Genomic DNA, 18,153 nt, shown 5'->3' with positions numbered 1-18,153 from the left:
ACAAGTCATACTAAAAAGAAGCATTGCTAAGTTGACACTTTATCAGGGGGGGCTTTAGTGACAGCTATTCAGAGAGGACACTGCACTTCCAAAATAGATGCAAGCATGTTAATGCATTTCAACTCAACTCAAGCTGTTTCGTCAGTCGATAGAAATATTGCACATTCTGCTATATAACATGAGCCAGAAGAAGACAAAGATCCTTACTTATGTCCAATCAGTCAAGATAAGTAGTGGGTCACAGAAAACTCTTGAGGTAGTAACAGTATTCTGTAAAGGAGTGTACTCATCTTTACATTATACATGAATTAATACTACAATCAAATGTCAACACAAAGGCAACCCATAAAATACACTCTCAAAATATATGGTATTTGCACACGTTTTAGCAAACTGATAGAATACATGACAATGATAGTATTCCCCTGAGTAATGAAGTATGGAAGCTTTGGTTTTGAATCCAACCAAAGTGTCAGAATCAGTACGCTAATGTAAAGAGGCCCACTAAAAAAACAGCATAACTATCTGCGACTAAGGATGTTAGGTGATTTAGTGTCGTCTTCTGATAAAAATGAGCATGATTGCGACACGTCAGACTGAAGCTGGAAACAGCGCGTTTACTTCATGCAAGAATGAGTGATGTCTAATTGAGAATGAAAAAAAAACAGATATTTTAACGATGTTTGGAAGGTACAGAAAAACATTTTTGACTGTAGTCCTCTGGGGTTTTCGTGAATGCGTGAATCTCAGCTTGTAATGTCAGAGAGGTATGTTTTTTATGTAAAGGGGTCAGAGCTTGGCCAGACCGTCTGTGCCGTCGCAGCGTAAGCGGTAGAGCTCAGGCCTCAGAGCGCATGATGAAAGGACCTGTTTGAACTCCTGCAGGGGGCAGTAGACGCCACTACAGCCAGGAATATGTTGTTCCTACAGAAAGACAAGCCGCATTAGTAAGGCACAAGGAGAAAAAACGTTTGGCAAATGCACATTTGGATTACCTGTCCTACGTATGACACTTTAACAAAGGCCTCGTTGGTCTGCCGGTGTTGGTACAGCTCTAGAGTGATGTCGGCTGCGTACGGTGGCCATCTCATGTCAAAAATCCCCAAAGCCATTAGACAGGGAATCAAAGTGGTGTCGTGTACAGAGTACAAAAACAACTTCCTGCCTGGCTCTGATGAGGTGCCCTGTAGTTTCTCATCAATGTTGCCTAAGAGTGTGTAGAGGAGGGGTCCTACACACAGCTGCAGGTTCTCCCTGCCAACAAACCCAGCAGGTTAAAGACGACACATGAAAACCGCTCTCATCCTTATTGACGCTGATGCATACTGCACACTTAAGCGTATCTGCCTAACCTTCTGCTGGGTTCGTAGATGTGGCACACCATGTCCACGGCTCTCTGCTCCACCTTATTCCTCCAGGTGTCCAGCGCCGGTGGGCAAGGCAGGCCGTGCGTCTGTGAACGTGCCAAAGCAAGACACAGCATCAGCTACGCTCTGCAGCCTTGAAAATAAACAGTGAGCACCACCAGTTTGTACTCCAGAGATATTTTGACATTTTTTACACGTCATTTAATTATTAGTGACTATTTGGAACGTGCCAAGCTTAAGTCATTTGAACCAAACAAATACAAGTAGCTTTATTTGCTGTTGTTGAGTGGAAAATTGTTGTATTGAGAAATGTTTGGTTTCCTTTGGTTTGGTATAATAAGGTAGAGTTTGGGTACGGCTCCAGAATTTGTTCTTGGCTGGTGAAAACAATACTCGACAACTTTAAATGCCATCACATTGTGGCCAATGTAGCTTTATTCTGCAGCAGTCTCAGCGTGCAGATTTGTAAATTGTTAAAATCAATAAACTCCTAAAAAAACACTCCTCTCTAAGGTCTGACATTATACTGCTAGTTTAACTCAACTCAAACTGATTTACAGTGTATAGTCCAGTAATAAATTCACTAGCGCGATCAGAAGTCATCAGGTTTGACGGCTATGCATACATTTTTAAAATATCTCCAGTTATGGTGAAATCAATGATTAAAACTCAAATCCTACTGGATCTGTCTTTTTCAGCTTTACTTGTTCTTTTAGCAAGTTGATGAACTCTGTAGGAGTTACAAAACTAGCAGCTTGCTAGATTGCAGCCTCGGGCCAGGCTAAGTTATAATAACAATCGTATGTATTCTGATAGCTTGTGGTGAGACCTAATAAAAGTCATGTGAATCATGATGTGGCAGTGTCACCTCTCTGGCAACCATGTCATCCCTAATGAGGATGAAGTCGACGTGCTGGTGAGCTGCGATGCCCAGTGCGTTTTGGATGCTCTGCAGGTCTGCTGCAATGTCTGGCAGAGTGGACGACTCTGCCCAGCGGTGGCTGCACAGAACACACAGTGTCAGCTATGAAACACAGATACACCATGACAACCTGTCACAGGCATCTCAACTCTGCTCATAATTTTGCACAACACATTATTCAAGAGTCGACTTTCTGGTGGCGAAAGCCCAGGATGGTCAAGGCCTGGTGCGACTTCGTGCTTGGCCTGAAAATACACATACCCGGCGAGGCTTTTGAGCAGCTTGCATCCGTGATAGTTGGGATACAGGATTTCAGATTCTGACTCTGTTGTTAATATGTGCACAATTTCTTCAAGGGGAACAGAAAATTAAAAAAAAAACAAATGAGACGAAATCCAGAGTAGAATAAATAACATCATACGCATAGGTCTCCTGCCCTACCTTTTTGTTTTTGCTGGAAGAGTCCTGCTATGAGGCACTTGGCAGAATCAATGGTCCTCACAATGTTAGTGGAGCGCACACTAAAACGGGAAAAAAAAAAAGAGGTCATGGAAGGCAGCCAACTCCAAAATACTAAATTTAGGCTGATATCCTCTGCTGCTCCCATGAACCCAATTTATCATAACTGCAGCGCACAGAATGTGTGTCTTGTTATCTGTCATGATGTGCAACACTTACTAAACCTCGACTGGGCTGAACATAGAGCTGAGAAAGGGACTTTCCTCAACGTATTTCCTCCTTAGTCTCTTGCCAAGCTCGTACAGCTGTTGCATGCCCACGGTGGTCAGCTGGCCGGGGAACGTGCCACCCTGCCAAATGTGACAAACACAGTCAGGTTGTGCTCACAGATGTGGCCCAAGAGACGCACAGCGCTGCGATCACCGAATGAAGCACGGGAGCGGCAGGAGCCCGTGTTGTGGGATTTTGCTTGTAAAGCTGAAGTCAGCGCAGTTAAACCTTTTTAGCAAAGCAGCTAAGTCCGCATGGAAAAATAACATTTCCCTGGACACAATGCTGCCAGGACGCACTACAAACTGTAGTTGTATAACAAAGAGTAGGTGAATGAATGAAACCAAATGAGTGACGTATGTAGGATTTGTAATGACACCCAATGGCCGCTAGAGGGGGAAACTGCACCTAAATCTGCACAACCTGCACAGGTTGCTTCTTCCACAACTGGTATTAACTTGAACTAGCAAGAAACTAAAACATCATCATTTCCATTTGTCCCCAGTAAGTCTATGTCTACCTGCCATATTAATAAATGTTAAAGCCATAACCTGCACCTGCATTTGTTGCTTCATCAATTTAGTTATCAGACTGGACAAAACACGCTACTCACTGCCAACACGTTCTTCCTATAGCTGTCTTCTATAGGAGCTGGGGGCCGAGGTCCGCCATGAAGGTTCGTCACTACATAGTTAATGTGAGTGTGTGCTGGCGGCTCCAAGAGTGTGGGCACCCACTGGGCCTTGGATGAGACAAACATCAAAATGCACAGTTGCCATGTATGAAATTTGTAGGCACAGGATCCTATGTGACTCAGATACTACATGAATAAACCTTTTACCTCCATCACATCTGGTATAGACTTTAATGGCGTTCGAGCACCATGTCGGAAAAGGACTTGGACCAATTTTAGCTCATAGGGGGAAGCAGGAGTCGTATCAGTAGAGGTGGGACTGGACGCATCCTGGTCTGGGTCACTCTTCCTCTGTGACCACAGCACTGAACCAAAGGCAGCAGACACCGTCCCAAATACACCTGCTTTCATCCACAGAGTCCTCATGCTGCAAACAAAGTGAAAGACTTACACCTTATATGTTGACGACAGTAATATTAAACATTAACTAAATGCATGTTCTTGTTAGATCATTTATATCTGTGTATTTAATGCACTGACCTTGATCAATTTGACGTCCTGATCAGCCCCAGAGGAGGAGGATGATGGTGCAGCAGTGAAGATTAACTAGAATCTTTAGCGTTGATGGAACATAAGCGTGAGAAGAACCGTGCATGAAGCTGAACTGTGCAGTACGTACAGATTAACTGAGCTCCTTCACTGTGAGGAAGCTCATAAAACCTGGAAATGCCGTAAAACCGCAGATCGTGTGACTGTCGGACTTTTGACGTTACGAATGAAGTTGGCCAACAAACATTGCTTAATCTATTTCTACACGACAGGCACGTTTAGACAACAATCCTCACCACACAGCTAATGTTAAACTTAACTCTTTCACAACGACCTAAATGTAATAGCGTAAATGCGGCTAGCAGCGCTAGCTGAGCGGACCATGACGCACGAGGTCGTCATGGAGCGACTTACTTTCCGTGCAGATGCTGAAACAAGTTCTGAAAAGAAAACACGTTTCATAAAACGTTAGTTTAATGATAGGTCACTTGTCATTCGGCAACTCTTCGGGAACCGGTTACTGCCGCGGTGCATGTCGGGAGGTGTAGTGAAGCAGATGCTGTTCGACGTAATAGAATCAACGTGATACGGAAAAACATAAAACCGCATTTCCTGGGACGCGTTTCCTGACTGTCTTCTTCTTGGGTTTAATAAAGCTTAGTGGCGCCCTCTGTCGGACAGAGGACGTCTGCACGTGAAAGTCCCGTGGAAAAAGAATTATAGGCGATTTCTGGGGTTGTAGTTTTTGCACAAAACTGTATATAAATGAGAAAAGGACACTAAACTCTGGGGGTTTTAAATATAGAGCTGTAAGGGCATTTATTTCAGCTTAAATTAATGAAATGTGCCTTGATTGCCCTTTTCAGGTTAAGTTTTAAAACACTAAAAGAGCAGGCAACGGGTGCCAAAATTCCCTGCATCTTAGTGGGTGGTAAAACAAAAGCAATTTTACTAAAGACACAATACTGACTATTGTTCTTCTTCAAATTATGCTTATGTCCCGCATTCTTTGCTGCACAATGTGGCAAAAGTTATGGTTGAAGAAGTTAATCTGTTCTGCAACAGTAACACAACAAGCAATCAACAGCCACAATTAACACCTACGGTGGATTCAACTCTGTTCAGCTTGTGGAGAGAAGAACCTGGAAGTCAGGATGGAAACTAGTGCTCAGGCGTCTGGCAGAGACGGAGAGGCAGCATTTGTTTGTGTACATAGTCTACGCCTTCTACAGTCTGGTGTCAAGAGATTTCAAATGCAAACTGGTGATGGGAGTGTGATGTAAAAATTCATCGTTGTGTGCTTTAAGCCATTGATCTTGCAGTTGGGCTGACTAAAAAACATCTATTAAATGTTTTAAGTAGAAAACAATGAAAGCTGTAAACAATGACTGTTTGAAGTGATGAAATACTCAGGGCATCAGTGCAGATTGTGCAGTGGATGATTTATTATTGTATGATGCTTTTGGTGCATTTATTGCATAAAGGTGAACAATGTGAAACAAAACAGTACAACAACAGTAGAGACTGAACAAGGTTTCTTCTTCTTAAATGAAATGAAGCATGGACAACATTTCACACCTTCATCTATAAGAATATTCGTTTTCAGCCTACGATTATGAACAACCTGTTTATCTGTCCACAGTAAGATCAGACCACAGAAACAGAATAAAGCACATTCAAAGAAATGGAAACATACAGGGAGGAACAAAGTCAGTATTTACATAACGGTTCCAAGAGGAAGACAAAAAATCACAAGTGCAATGTTGCCACTTAGTGGCTGTTTCTGCTCATAGCCACCACCTCAGCAAGGCTTCACGTTCAACAGGAAAACCCTGAACCAGGCGACGTTCACACACACACAAAGGCTGCCGTCACACACACACTCGTTCACGCCGTTAAGTCGTCATTCTTCAATGCGTGTTGTTGTTGACCTACAGGTAATGAATAGTGCAATAATAGTGCGTACGCATAAACATGTTCCGTGGTGCTTCTTCACACTTGCTAAGGCACATGCTGCACACGCGCAGCGAGCTTCACAGCTTTTCGCAGATCAAGTCTCTGTTTTCTCTCCGTAATGTTGGTTGTGCTAATTAAAGTCACAGGGTGATTATGAGAAACCGAATCACTGAGATGCTATTATTGTCTCCTTCCTTCACTTTTTTGGCTGTCACTGCCTAATTAAAACGTCGACTGTGCAATAGGCAGGTGTCACATCTGTTGCCCTGCTCTCATTCCTTTTGCAGTGTGGTTGTTAGTTTTTCAAGCTCTTAGACTCATGGTCTGCTCACATTACAGTCTCTTCTTAATCTGGACATTCAGTCCATCGCTGTTCAAGTGCTGGGCTTTAATATTGCGCAGCTCGTTATTCTGAGCTCATGCTCAGTCTTTCATCCAGAAGCAGCGCATGGTCTTGCTAAACAGAGCTTCCTGTTCTTTCTCTTTGGTTCTGGAGGGCTCTCCCTCCTCTTCTCCGCTCGGTGCTCGTGGACCTACACCGCCAGGTCGTCCTGTCGGGCGCGGCTGCTGGTTCCGCTGGTCCTGCTCAGGCGACGCTTGTCCTTCATGTAGCCAGAGGGAAGCAGCGGCGATGGGGAGCAGCTGTTGGGCAGCTGCGCTGGTGCCTGGTCGTATCTCATCCTCAGGAAGTCCTCCTCGTCCTCTATGTTGTCACAGCTGTGGTGGCGCTCGGTGGCCAAGTTGACCGAGTTCTGCTGCAGAGCCATTCTGGTGTTGAAGGGATGCGAGGCCATGGAGGCCATGGGGTTGATGGAGCTCTGCGCTGCCAGGCACTGGGTGAAGTCAGGGGGAGGGGTGCAGGAGGCCGAGGGCCTGGAGGGGCTGTTGGGCTCCAGGGCTGCGGTCACCACCGTCACCGCTCTGTGGTGGCTCCTCTGCATCACCTTATTGCGGACGCACTTCCTCATGCTCTTCCAAATGAGGTGGTACAGCTCCAACACAGAGAGCAGCAGAGACACTCCGGCCACCACCAGCATGAAAATGATGAAGACGTTCTTCTCCGTGGGCCGGGACATGTAGCAGTTGACTGGGTTGGGGCAGGGCCAGGTCTCACACAGGTACAGCGCTTTGAGGAACACGCCATAGATCAGGTACTGCACCACGATAAACGTCACCTCCATCGCCAGGCGGATCAGGATGCTCAGGATGTAAGTCTGCAGCAGCGCCCCCTTCAGGCGAACGCGGCCCGTGCCCTCGGACGTCATCTCCTTCTGCTGCAGGTACTCCTTCTCCCCCTCCAGGTCTCCTCCGCCCTCGGCTCCGGCCTCCCTCTCCTCCTGCTCCCTCCTGCGCCGCTTCTCCTCCCGGCGCACCGTGTGCATGGCGTGGCCCATGTAGATGAGGGACGGCGTGGAGACGAAGACAATCTGCAGCACCCAGTAGCGGATGTGGGCGATGGGGAAGGCGCTGTCGTAGCACACGTTGGTGCAACCGGGCTGCTGGGTGTCACACAGGAAGTCGCTCTGCTCGTCGCCCCAGGACGACTCGGCCGCCGTGCCCAGCACCAGGATGCGGAAGATGAAGAGGACGGTGAGCCAGACCTTCCCAACCGACGTGGAGTGTTCCTGGACCTCCTCTAGGAAATTCCCCAGGAGACTCCAGTCCCCCATCACTGCTCACAGACCGGACGCGCGGCAGCAACACTGAAGAGAGAGGAGAGACAGGACGAAAAGGAGGAAGGGTAGAGGTGAAAGGTCGCTGAGGTGGTGAAATGAACAGAGCAGAGAGGGAGTAAACAGAAAAAAGAATGTAATGAGTCACATCTGTAGGTTTCTCACTGTATATTTCTCTATGTCATTATTTGAGTGACTGTGTGTGGCATCATATGCACAAAAATAGCTGCTCTTCCCTGTGAATTGCTTGGGGGCTGGACACCACGGCATGAGAACAACCGATTTCCCATGATAGGGGATCACAGAGAGAGAGAGAGAGAGAAAGTATGGGAGACACGTAAAAGCAAATAATGAGGCTGTTTTCAGATGAAATAGTCAGGAATGCTTGATTACATTGCTCTATGAATTATATGCAGCACGACGGACTGGCAGGGAGGTCAACTGGCTGCCACAGGGCCAGTCACTGCTAGGAGACCGTGTCCTCTTAGTGCTGTGACCTGGCCTGAGCTGCAGCCTCCATCTGGCTGGTGGCACACAACCAGCACGCTTCACTCAACAGGCTGCGTCCTATCGTCCTACAGCCTCATATACTCCTTTATACCCCCCTATACCCTCCTACACCCTCCTATACTGCTTTATACCATATTAATCCTCCTACACCCCTTTATACCCTCCTACACCCCTTTATACCCTCCTACACCCTCTTATACGGCTTTAGACCCTCTTACATCCTCCTACACCCCTTTATACCCTCCTACACCCATTTATACCCCCCTATACCCTTCTATACCGCTTTATACCATATAACATCCTCCTACACCCCTTTATACCCTCCTATACCCGCCTACATCCTCCTCCACCCCTCTACACCCTTTATATGCTTCTACATCTTCCTACGCCCTTTATACCTTCCTATACTATCCTACACCCTCCTATACCGCTTTATACCCTCTTACATCCTCCTACACCCCTTTATACCCTCCTACACCCTCTTATACGGCTTTAGAACCTCTTACATCCTCCTATACCCCTTTATACCCTCCTACACCCATTTATACTCTCCTATACCATATTACAGCCTCCAACGCCCCTTTACACCCTCCTATACCCTCCTACATCCTTCTACGCCCGCCTACACTCCCTACACACCCTGAAGTCATTGTAATAGGCCCATTTCTCCATCCATGCACCATATGTGGGTATATGTGTCCGTCTTTCCACCTTCACTCCAGCGTTAGTAAGCGATTGGGCGGGTTCCAAACATGGCAGTGTCACCCTGGCGAGTCTTAGCTGAGAATAACCCTATAAGGTAGTTCCCCAGACAGCTTTATGAGCGCCATAAATGACCCCGTCCACTGATGGGCTAGCAAACCCATCCGACACCCATTGAAGGATGACCCGTGGCATCTACATAAACCATGGTTATAGGCTGACTTCCATGTTTTACTGTGCAGATAGAGATCAAAGACGGGCTGGAGGTGAAGCGTTTGACGAGTTTTTCCGACACGTCACACACCTGGAGTTACAGCCCCACTCAGCACTCTTACAGAAAACGTATACATTGGGCAAAAGCCGTGTGCTATTAAGACAAGCTGTTATTTTAATGGCGTGCCCGGTGAGAAGAGGGACACGCAGCATAATCACTACAATCACAGAGCGTAAAAAAAGCCAAACAAGGAGCTGATGTTGTTTCTTACCACCCCTCATCCGCCTCCAAGTGTAATCCATAAGTGGCTGCTTCCATTTCCCGCACACAGATAAGTCACTTCTACTGCCGCTCCACACTGCAATGAATTGTCTGACTGGTTATGTGTGAGAGAGAGAGTTGGTCTAAATGGCCATGACCCTCTGTCCCTCCCCCTCCCTCAGCGTCTCTATCAAGTATATATACGGAATAAAAGAACTGGAGGCAGGAAAGCAGCCCAGTGATATGACCAACCTCCATCCACCGCCAAGGCTCAGATCCCCTGTGCTGCTGCAGGAGCCTGGCTCCGAGGGAGCTGCTGATGTTGGGTGGAGGTAAATCACAAACGGGCCGAGAGGCCGAGGAGAAGGGAGCGTGAGCCGAGCAGCACAGCAGCAGGAGGCACCTGCTCAAACGGGTCTGATCTGTTCCGTGACTGCTGAGGACTCTCCATCACCAATGTGGCCGACAGTCTGGACTAGTATTTACACACAGCGGTGGGAATGGAGTCTTTCCTATGATGAGTAGTGCAGACAAAGAGCAATTAGGACCTGCCAGGAAAAGGCAGGGTTTTAGTGTGCGCCACCCCCCCCCCCCCCCCCCCCCCCCCCCCACCCCCCACCGGCGCTTCCTGTTCTCAGAGGAAACAATCTCAAACAATATGATTTCCGACGGACGAAAGGAACAGCGCATTAAAGGGAGCGGGAGGGCCGGGGCCACGAAGGTCACGGTCGAGTCACTCCTCTAGGTTGTAAAAGCCGCTCGCCGCCGGTCGTCAGTCAGACCCGCGTGTCTGTTGGCTCTCTGGGCGCCTGGCAATAAGCAGGGATTTAGTGTGATCATAGGAGCCGAGGCGTCCGGGTCGCCTGCGCACCGTCATGGCTGTCACGGCTGTTTATACCTCCTGTGGCAGAGTGCGGGACAAGTAATGGACAAGGCAGTTACAAGGTATTTAGAGGAGCCACCGTGCACCTCTGACTTATCTCTCCTGACATCACTCAGTGCGTCAAGAGTGAGCGTCAAGCGTCAGGAGGAGGAGAGCACGAGCAGCTATTTGACACCGTCAGACTGAATGCTGTGTTGTCTCTGGCGCGCAACACAACAATAAATCCTCCGATGTGCCGGACCAGCCGGAATTTTGCCTTAAAGGGCAGCGATTCTCTGCCTCAGGAGTCAGCGTGGGACGAGCATCAGCTGGAAGGAAGCTCTCGGCCTGAGGTTTTATAGGACCATGACGTTGTGCATCAAGCAGTGGTTGCAGATTTATGCCCCAGGTGAAATCACTGACTCTTTTTAGTTGTGTTACTATGTGAAGAAGCAGAGATTTAAACCTTCCTCCAGGGCCGTGCACCTTCCAGGGCCCTGTTTTGACTCTGGATCCTCACAGGATGAACTGGCTGAGGTGGGACGCGTTTCATCGGGCTGCTTCCCTTTTTGTTTAGACTATCAGGAAGAAAAAGCCTTTAGGTTGAATATTTACATAATGTGTGCAGGAGACTGAGGAATCTCACTCAGGATCTGTACGTGGGGCTCAGGAGCTGCGTCACCTGGAGGCCAATCGGTCATTTTCATCATAAGTCAAACTCAGAATCAAAAGCTCATTATGTAAAAACATATGTGGTCGCACAGACGCTGGTGGAGGATGATGTTAATATCTGACAGTAGGTTATTGTATTGTACCATAACTGACTACGTTTTACTTTTTAATTTCCAAGTGAAGCTCACCTGTTTCCTTTGGAACCCGAACCTGAGCACGTGCGGAGATCCCAGAATGCATTGCAGCAGCTGCCGAGCTGCGGGGGCAACGCGTGTTCTGAGCCCACGAGCGCCAGGATTACGAAGGAGGATGAACATGTTTAAGTTTAGCTGCGCGGATAGTGTGACCCACACGGTGGGTCCGACGCGGGGCGATTTGGACCGAGTCACCTGTCGCCCGGCGTGGAGCTCGGCCGCCATGGATCAGTCAAAGCGGCAGGAGCCGCTGGGCCCATGTGGCGCCGCTACCCTACATGGCTTTCTGGCTCTTCATCTGCCCACTGATGTACACAGAGCCACAGGCCTGCTGTGATCTATTGTTTAGCTGCGCGTGGCACTGCCCTGGAACCCGCCGGCGAGACAGCTGCAAGGTGCTTCATGGAGGAAATTTCAGACAAACGCGCTCCCAGTTACAATCCCTGGATGGCTGCTATTTCTGGAGGGAGGCTGGATTGTAAATGTTTGGCATGTGATATCTATTTTTATTATTATTTATTTGAATCGGATTTTATTTTGGCGATTGCCAGTGAACACGACACCAGAGTCCTCGGAGAGTCAGTTCGATCTCACCTGTTGCTCCACTGTAATATGAAGGTTTTAATGGCTGTGCACGGTTGATGAGTCAATGAGAATGGGTGAAACTGTATATATGAACAAATGTAGATATAAGCTGAACATATACCGATCTGCCAGAATGTCAATGCAGCAAAGTGTGTTTTTCTGTGTTGAAGTAACAGGCTTTTTTAAAACACCAAATTTCTACCATATAGTTTTGGTCAACTCACGTAGACATTTGGAAACGCTTCTCAGATGCCTCTAGGTAACAGTTACACGGAGCTTGTACCCATTTGCCGGTGGCTCTCGTGACTTTAAACGCAGTTTAAATGTATTCATTTCCTGTGAGCGTTGTGAGCAGAGGTGGAGTGACCGGCCAGCGCTCAGCGGCCTCCTGGAGATCGGAGCGTGTATCGCTGCAGCTTTTTGCCTGGTCTGATGCGCGTTTTGTGGCCTACCTGCCTTCCTGCTTGACGTCGTCTGTGGCGTTTCCTCCTTCTGGCCTGTCCACTGGCGAGACGCGTCTCCTTCTGAGGAGGTGCAGAGACCACACGTCCTGTGGAGCATCGGCAGCAACAGGCTGAGCTCCGCGTCCCGACACTGAACTGGTCGTCCACACCGGGGGCACGAGAAGAAAAGGAGGGCATCACAAGAGTACCCCCCACCGCCCATGGCCCTCCCTTCGCTCTCTCCTCCTCCATCTCCTCCTCTTCTTCCTCCCCCTTTTTTTCCTTACATCCCTGGTGCTCTATTTTTTGCTGGGAAGCATTCTCCGGCAACAGGACGGGAAGTGGAATTGTTTTCTGGGATCAATGGTAATTCCACCCGGAGTACGCTTCAGTGTGCTCGCGTTCGCTGAGCACTCCTCTAGGTCAGCAGCTGAGCTGTCTGTACCCGGCACACAAAGCCTACTGTAATAATGACTGATGCTACATTAGAAAACTGAACATGAAGAATTCTGGATAAATAGGTCAAACATCCAAACATTTGCTCTGCTTTGAAAACACATAAAAAATCTAAGCAGATTCTAACTTGCCAAAAGCAAAAACACCCCAGTGAACACAAACGCAACACTGTTGGACCTGAGACACACTGTACTTACTTTGTTCAGGATGTCGGCTCCCTCCTCTTCTCATATTCTGTAACGTCAGGGTCGAAGAGCCTAAAAGTAAAGCAGCTCATCCTCCAACTCTTTCCCTTCTTCCTTCCTTGCTTCCTTCCTTCTTGTTTTCTCGTTTGCTGTCTCTCAGCGCCACTCCCTGTCTACACTTACTATTTAGGACTGATTCTTCTTTGATGAAGGCTCAGAAGTATTTAATTAGGCTGAAAAAGATTTACCAAACAAAAAAGGAAACTTTTAGCTCTAACTGTTTTGAAAGGCTCCATAAAGCCCAGTATGTTTTACAGCGTATTTACTGCTTTGATGTTAATTAGGGTTAACGCATGTTTTGAGTCTGTTCCATGTGTCTTTTCAGTGGATGTGACTACTTGTCGCAGTCAAAGACACTAATTGTTTGAGCTCTTGTTCATTATCTCAGCTCGCTTCGTTTTCTCAGTGTCATGGCCTAATCTTGATCTGAATGGCCAAATTCTGCTCTAACAACTGAGCCTTTGACCACAGCACAAGGAAAAGGGGATTTGCACATATAAATAGCAGGAAAAACTAAGTGAAAAGGGTCTCATGACAAACCCAGACCTGTGGCCAGGAGCAGTGACCCTGCAAGTACATTTCTGTAGAATCCAGTCCAAAATGTTCATTCTGACCTTCATTTCTTAGCTTTCATCCTTCTAAAGGCCTCTCTTATTTCCACGGTGCAGTTCATGTGGACGGGTTTAGAAGTGGAGCAGCATTCATGGAGAATAACATCATGAAAGAAGTGACGTTCAACAGCTTTGCCAAATCTCATCACTCACAGCCTCGCTGCAGCTCTGAACGTGTGCAGACAGACTGCAACCACTTGTATTTACTGTACGTGTGTCTCTGTGTTTAAATGTAGTGTGAATAGTGTGTGTGCATGTTCGATGGAAAAAACCCACACTGCCAGGTTGAATTAATGTAAACCCTCCCGAGCTTTCAAGAGTCTGACCCTGCCCCATTACAGTCCTGCCTCACACGAGTCAGAGGGAAAACAGGCTTGATGGACATTACATCCATGTGTCCTCATAAACCTCACTCTGGATCAGATCAGATTGTTAACCGCACTTTGCTTACACTGGCTAAAGGAAAAGAAAAGAATAAAAATTGTTTAAAAAAAGAATAATAGTAATCATACTTTTGTAATAAGGACATACTTTGTTTAACTTTGTTCTGTAGGCCTTTGGTTTTGTTTACTTCCTGGTTTGCAAATTGGACACGCCCCATGGACACGCCCCCCTGGACATGCAGCTCTAACTGAGCATGCTCAGAGGCAGTAAATTATTAGTCTGCAGGGGGCCTCTTTTTGAACTGACAGGTGGGAGGAACAGGGCAGATGGTCAGTCTGCTGTTTATTTTAGTTATGTGTCACTCAAGCTTCATCTGTCTCCAGCGCTGTTGAATCTACCCAGTGAGACTGCAGCTATTCATACCAGCTGATCTCAGACCTAGGCTGAATGCTGTCTCAGACCAAAGGCCCTAATTTTGACTCCGCATATAGTCTATATCTGCTAGAGGAGCACAGACTAGTGAGACAAATGCAGCGACTGTGGAAGTCATGTTTATCTGTAGCTGAGGCATAGGCTCTGTAATGTGATTTTATAATTAATCAGACATGGTCCCATAAATTATTAGACACTCCAGGAGGTGATATATGAAATTTATTAGGTTTAGAAATCAATTTATCAAAAATGTTTGTTAACTCAATCTGATAAAACTACAGACAGATACAGAGTTCCTTTGCGTGTTTGGCTTCAGGCTCTGTGTTATTTATTAGTGGTGGCTCATAGTCACATGAGGCAAATGTTTGGTTTTTAGAAAATATCATTAATGTTGTTAAGATGCGATTTCCCTGCTGTGACAAATCCAACCCATCAATGAGGCTGTTGTTGAACTTCTCCAGTTTACGCCTAATAAGGTCATTAAATGTTTTGTTCATTTTGCGGAATCACTGGTGGTTTGTGAAAAAGAAAGCAAACAAAACGTTACAGTTGGACCTTGTTGGTTCCTCCTCCACCCAACTGAGGCCAAGGTTATCACGATGGGGGCAGAGCTGGAGGAAACATGGCTCTCAATGCCATATTTCTCCCTGTCAGAGCGTCCCAGCAAGGTTGAGGAGAAGGAGCAGCCTTACAAATGCAGGAAGAGGGATATCTACGAGACCCCTAACCCCGACTATCAGTGAACAGCGTACATCAGCCGTATATGATGACTGACGGTAAAGGCTGCGTGTGTTCATACGCTCCCATAAATAAACAACACATGAAAGCACAGGCTTGTTCGTCAAACCTGCAGGACCAGGCCTCTGGGGCCGTTTCACAGCGGCCTCGTTGTCCCCGTGATTCGAAATCAAAGCCAACACGTGACCTAACGCTCGGCGGGGTCTGCCTCAAACATCATGGCGGTGTTTTATGACTTCCTGTTTGTCCTGGTCATTGTTAACGCCGCTCGGCTCGACTCGGGGCAACAACATTAAATCATCTCAAAATGCCCGGGCGCTGCGACTGTGTAACCGTGTGTGCCGACACCCCTATCCGCAGATAACATTGTGTGGGGCGGCCGGCCCGCTGAGGGGCTGGAGGCATGAAATCAGCTCACGCGTTCCCCAGGAGGGCGGCGCCCTGCCCTGAGAGCCCGCCGTCCTCCTCCGCTTCCTGCCCGCAGCCCATCTGGATCCACGGCCTTTCGCAGAACCTCAGTCGCCCTCCTCGCATCTTTATCGCTAATCTCCCAAACACTTTCATCCTCCTTTTGTTCAGCTTCGCCACAGGTTCGGGAGTTTCGTTAACACCTGGCGGAGTCCCAGCGATACAGCACTGCATAATGTTTACATTTAGCTGCTGTTGCTATGGTGATTAACGAGTACTTTAACAGGTGGTTTGATATCAGAACCACTGTAAATCTCAAGGAAACGTTGTTACGTTACGTTGCACACAGCACTTGCATTCTCCCTCCATTAATGCCTCCTGTTGCCCCCACAACCCCCCCCCACCACCACCACCACCACTGTGTGAACACTGATTCTCCTCTCCCTCCCAGGGAGCCTGGTGTTACCCAGAGAGGAAGCTGCCCTTCCACTTCCTCCTGCACTGGTGAGAACAATCCCCGCTTCGTCTCTCACCCTTTCTGTCTCACCTCAGGCCAGACGACATGGAACCCGTACAACTGCGGAGGCATCGGCTTCCAGGCCGCCGGACTGTGTGTCATTCCCCCACGGTGACTCCGGCGAAAAGGGAAGTCGTTCTGGGAATGGGAACTGCAGCAAATAATGAACAATGAATCGCATCAATCCCACAGACGTGCGTGTTTGTGCAGTTGCTGGTGTGTAGTGAACCGGACGCCTCCTCTCTCAGACACAAGAGGGTGGTGTTCGCTGGTGTTGGGACAGGACGTGGAACGGGAACCTTAAGCACAAATGCAGGTAGTGGGTCCAAACAGTAGAGCCTTCGAACGGTGTAAACACACAAGTGGCTCCTGCAATCGTACCATCAATCTGTATTTAACTCTATAACAAACCATCAACAATGACCGGTGAGAAATATTTACGGAGGGACAAACTGAAAATCTGAGACCCGGTTGAAATGACGCGTTTCTGCTTGGCTTTTCCGTGTGTGGCCGCTGCTGCGTGCCGGCGTTCCCGGTGACCCGTGTTGTGCGCCGCGCTTCCAGACGACCTGTCCCATGAGACCAGCTCCAGCGTTCACGGCTGAGCACGCGAGGACCGGTCCAAATGCAACAACCCTGTCCTCCACAACACAATGCTGGAACCCGGGTCCAGCGGGGCGACCAGAACTCCGCTCTCAGAAACACAATGCTGTGGCCGGGGCCCAGATGTGACACATGCCGCTGGGCCTCTGCGTGTGTGAACGCATTGCAACTTATCCTGACTGACGGCCGACCTCTTCCTCTGTTTTATGATGGTCGGACCCCCCGCTGTGCGCCGCAGCTTTTATCAGTCGTCCCACCAGCTTCCACTCCGTGCACTGTCACCGTTATGGATTTGAGCGGTTTTAAAACTTTCTCACTGTTGGAAGGAAAGCGACAAGTGCTTGGTTCTCAGAGGAAACGCGAAATGGCCGGAGACCAATGTTCACACTTGAAGGTGTGGAGAGAAACAAAGAGAGCTGCTGGTAAATGGCATTTGAACGTTTAATAGCTCCACGTAAAAACAAAAGACGCGCCTCTGAACAGATGAGTCATGAAAAAAACAGAAAACTTAGCGAAGGCTTTGTCGCCGGAGCAGTAGGTCACCAAGCAACAAAGAGACTCCATGAAACTTGCACACGAGGGAACAAATATATACGGAGTTCTGTTTGCACGCTGAATAAACAACCATTCAGAAACAAGTGTGTGTCTTTGTCTTCAAGCTTAAGCCGTACGCCATTGAGGTCTCAGTGTGGTGCTGTGTCATGAGACACGGACACACGAGGTCATGTTGTATCAGCGGAGGGCATCGCTCACGCCGTCTCTTTAACCGCAATGAAAGGCGTTTTTCTTTCTGGGCTTGTGAAAGTGACGGTTCATGCGGTGAAAGCTGCAACGAAAAGACACAGACGTCAGGACAGATGTTCATTTTTATTGCTCCAGTAAATGCAGTATTTGTAACATAACGGTTTAACATTTGGTGTAATTTAATTTTCGGTGGTAATTTAAATATATAGAAATGTCTGTGAACCTGGCTGAGCACTGAAGCATTCACCTGATGCCGACTGTAGGTTTAAAGCTGTGTGGACTTGGTTCACAGGCCTGTAGCTCTTCACTGACTAAAGGATGCCCCCTATCAGCGCCCAGGAATTATTTGAAGGCCTCTTAGCGGATTGTGCCAAAAGCAGGACGGCGCTGTGTTTCTCAGTAAATCCCAGGGAACAGGACCGTATATAATAAAAACATCAGCTCCTGGGGGAGTTCGTCTCACGCCTGACGCTCGTGCTCGTCCTCCCTGCTGGGAAGCTGGAATGTGCAGGAACCACTGGCTTGTTTTCCAGAATAGGACGTCCGCTGTAAATCAGACGAATGAGCAATCGCCCGTAAACAACAGGTTCAACGTTTCAAATCCCCATTCTGATTGGATGCGTCGTCAGACGGGGAAACTAGAGGAACCCTGAATGTGTGTGAAGTTGAGTGTTGGGAGATGGAAAGCTGCAGCTCCGACCTCCGCCTTCAGTTATGGTTCATCTTTATCAAAATAAACACT

At 47.9% G+C, this 18,153-nt stretch overlaps 2 protein-coding genes across 6 annotated transcripts; both read right to left on the bottom strand.

The window, feature by feature from the left end:
* Positions 1 to 21: 21 nt before the first annotated feature.
* acp6 (acid phosphatase 6, lysophosphatidic) lies at positions 22 to 4,785 on the bottom strand. Its single transcript, XM_029136456.3, has 11 exons — positions 4,616 to 4,785; positions 4,193 to 4,265; positions 3,860 to 4,079; positions 3,632 to 3,760; positions 2,968 to 3,098; positions 2,731 to 2,810; positions 2,551 to 2,638; positions 2,236 to 2,368; positions 1,353 to 1,453; positions 996 to 1,254; positions 22 to 924 (listed from the first exon to the last, which is right to left on the bottom strand). The coding sequence occupies exons 3-11, from the start codon at positions 4,076 to 4,078 to the stop codon at positions 790 to 792; spliced, it is 1,275 nt and encodes a 424-aa protein (XP_028992289.1). The 5' UTR covers position 4,079; positions 4,193 to 4,265; positions 4,616 to 4,785; the 3' UTR covers positions 22 to 789.
* An 839-nt stretch (positions 4,786 to 5,624) lies between these two features.
* gja5a (gap junction protein, alpha 5a) lies at positions 5,625 to 13,435 on the bottom strand. 5 transcript variants are annotated; one of them, XM_055505216.1, is made up of 4 exons: positions 12,283 to 13,435; positions 9,770 to 10,029; positions 9,528 to 9,614; positions 5,625 to 7,915 (listed from the first exon to the last, which is right to left on the bottom strand). In XM_055505216.1, the coding sequence occupies exon 4, from the start codon at positions 7,825 to 7,827 to the stop codon at positions 6,691 to 6,693; it is 1,137 nt and encodes a 378-aa protein (XP_055361191.1). In that variant the 5' UTR covers positions 7,828 to 7,915; positions 9,528 to 9,614; positions 9,770 to 10,029; positions 12,283 to 13,435; the 3' UTR covers positions 5,625 to 6,690. The 5 variants fall into 5 exon arrangements, with proteins under 5 accessions (XP_055361191.1, XP_055361193.1, XP_055361192.1 ...); XM_055505218.1 differs by lacking the exon at positions 9,528 to 9,614; XM_055505217.1 differs by lacking the exons at positions 9,528 to 9,614; positions 9,770 to 10,029 and having other exon boundaries at positions 12,287 to 13,435.
* Between the last annotated feature and the right edge of the window lie 4,718 nt (positions 13,436 to 18,153).

The sequence above is a fragment of the Betta splendens genome, chromosome 21, assembly GCF_900634795.4.
Source record: "Betta splendens chromosome 21, fBetSpl5.4, whole genome shotgun sequence".
Lineage (NCBI taxonomy): Eukaryota > Metazoa > Chordata > Actinopteri > Anabantiformes > Osphronemidae > Betta > Betta splendens.
The sequence above is the reverse complement of the archived record's forward strand: the minus strand, read 5'-3'. Positions and strand labels throughout refer to the sequence as shown.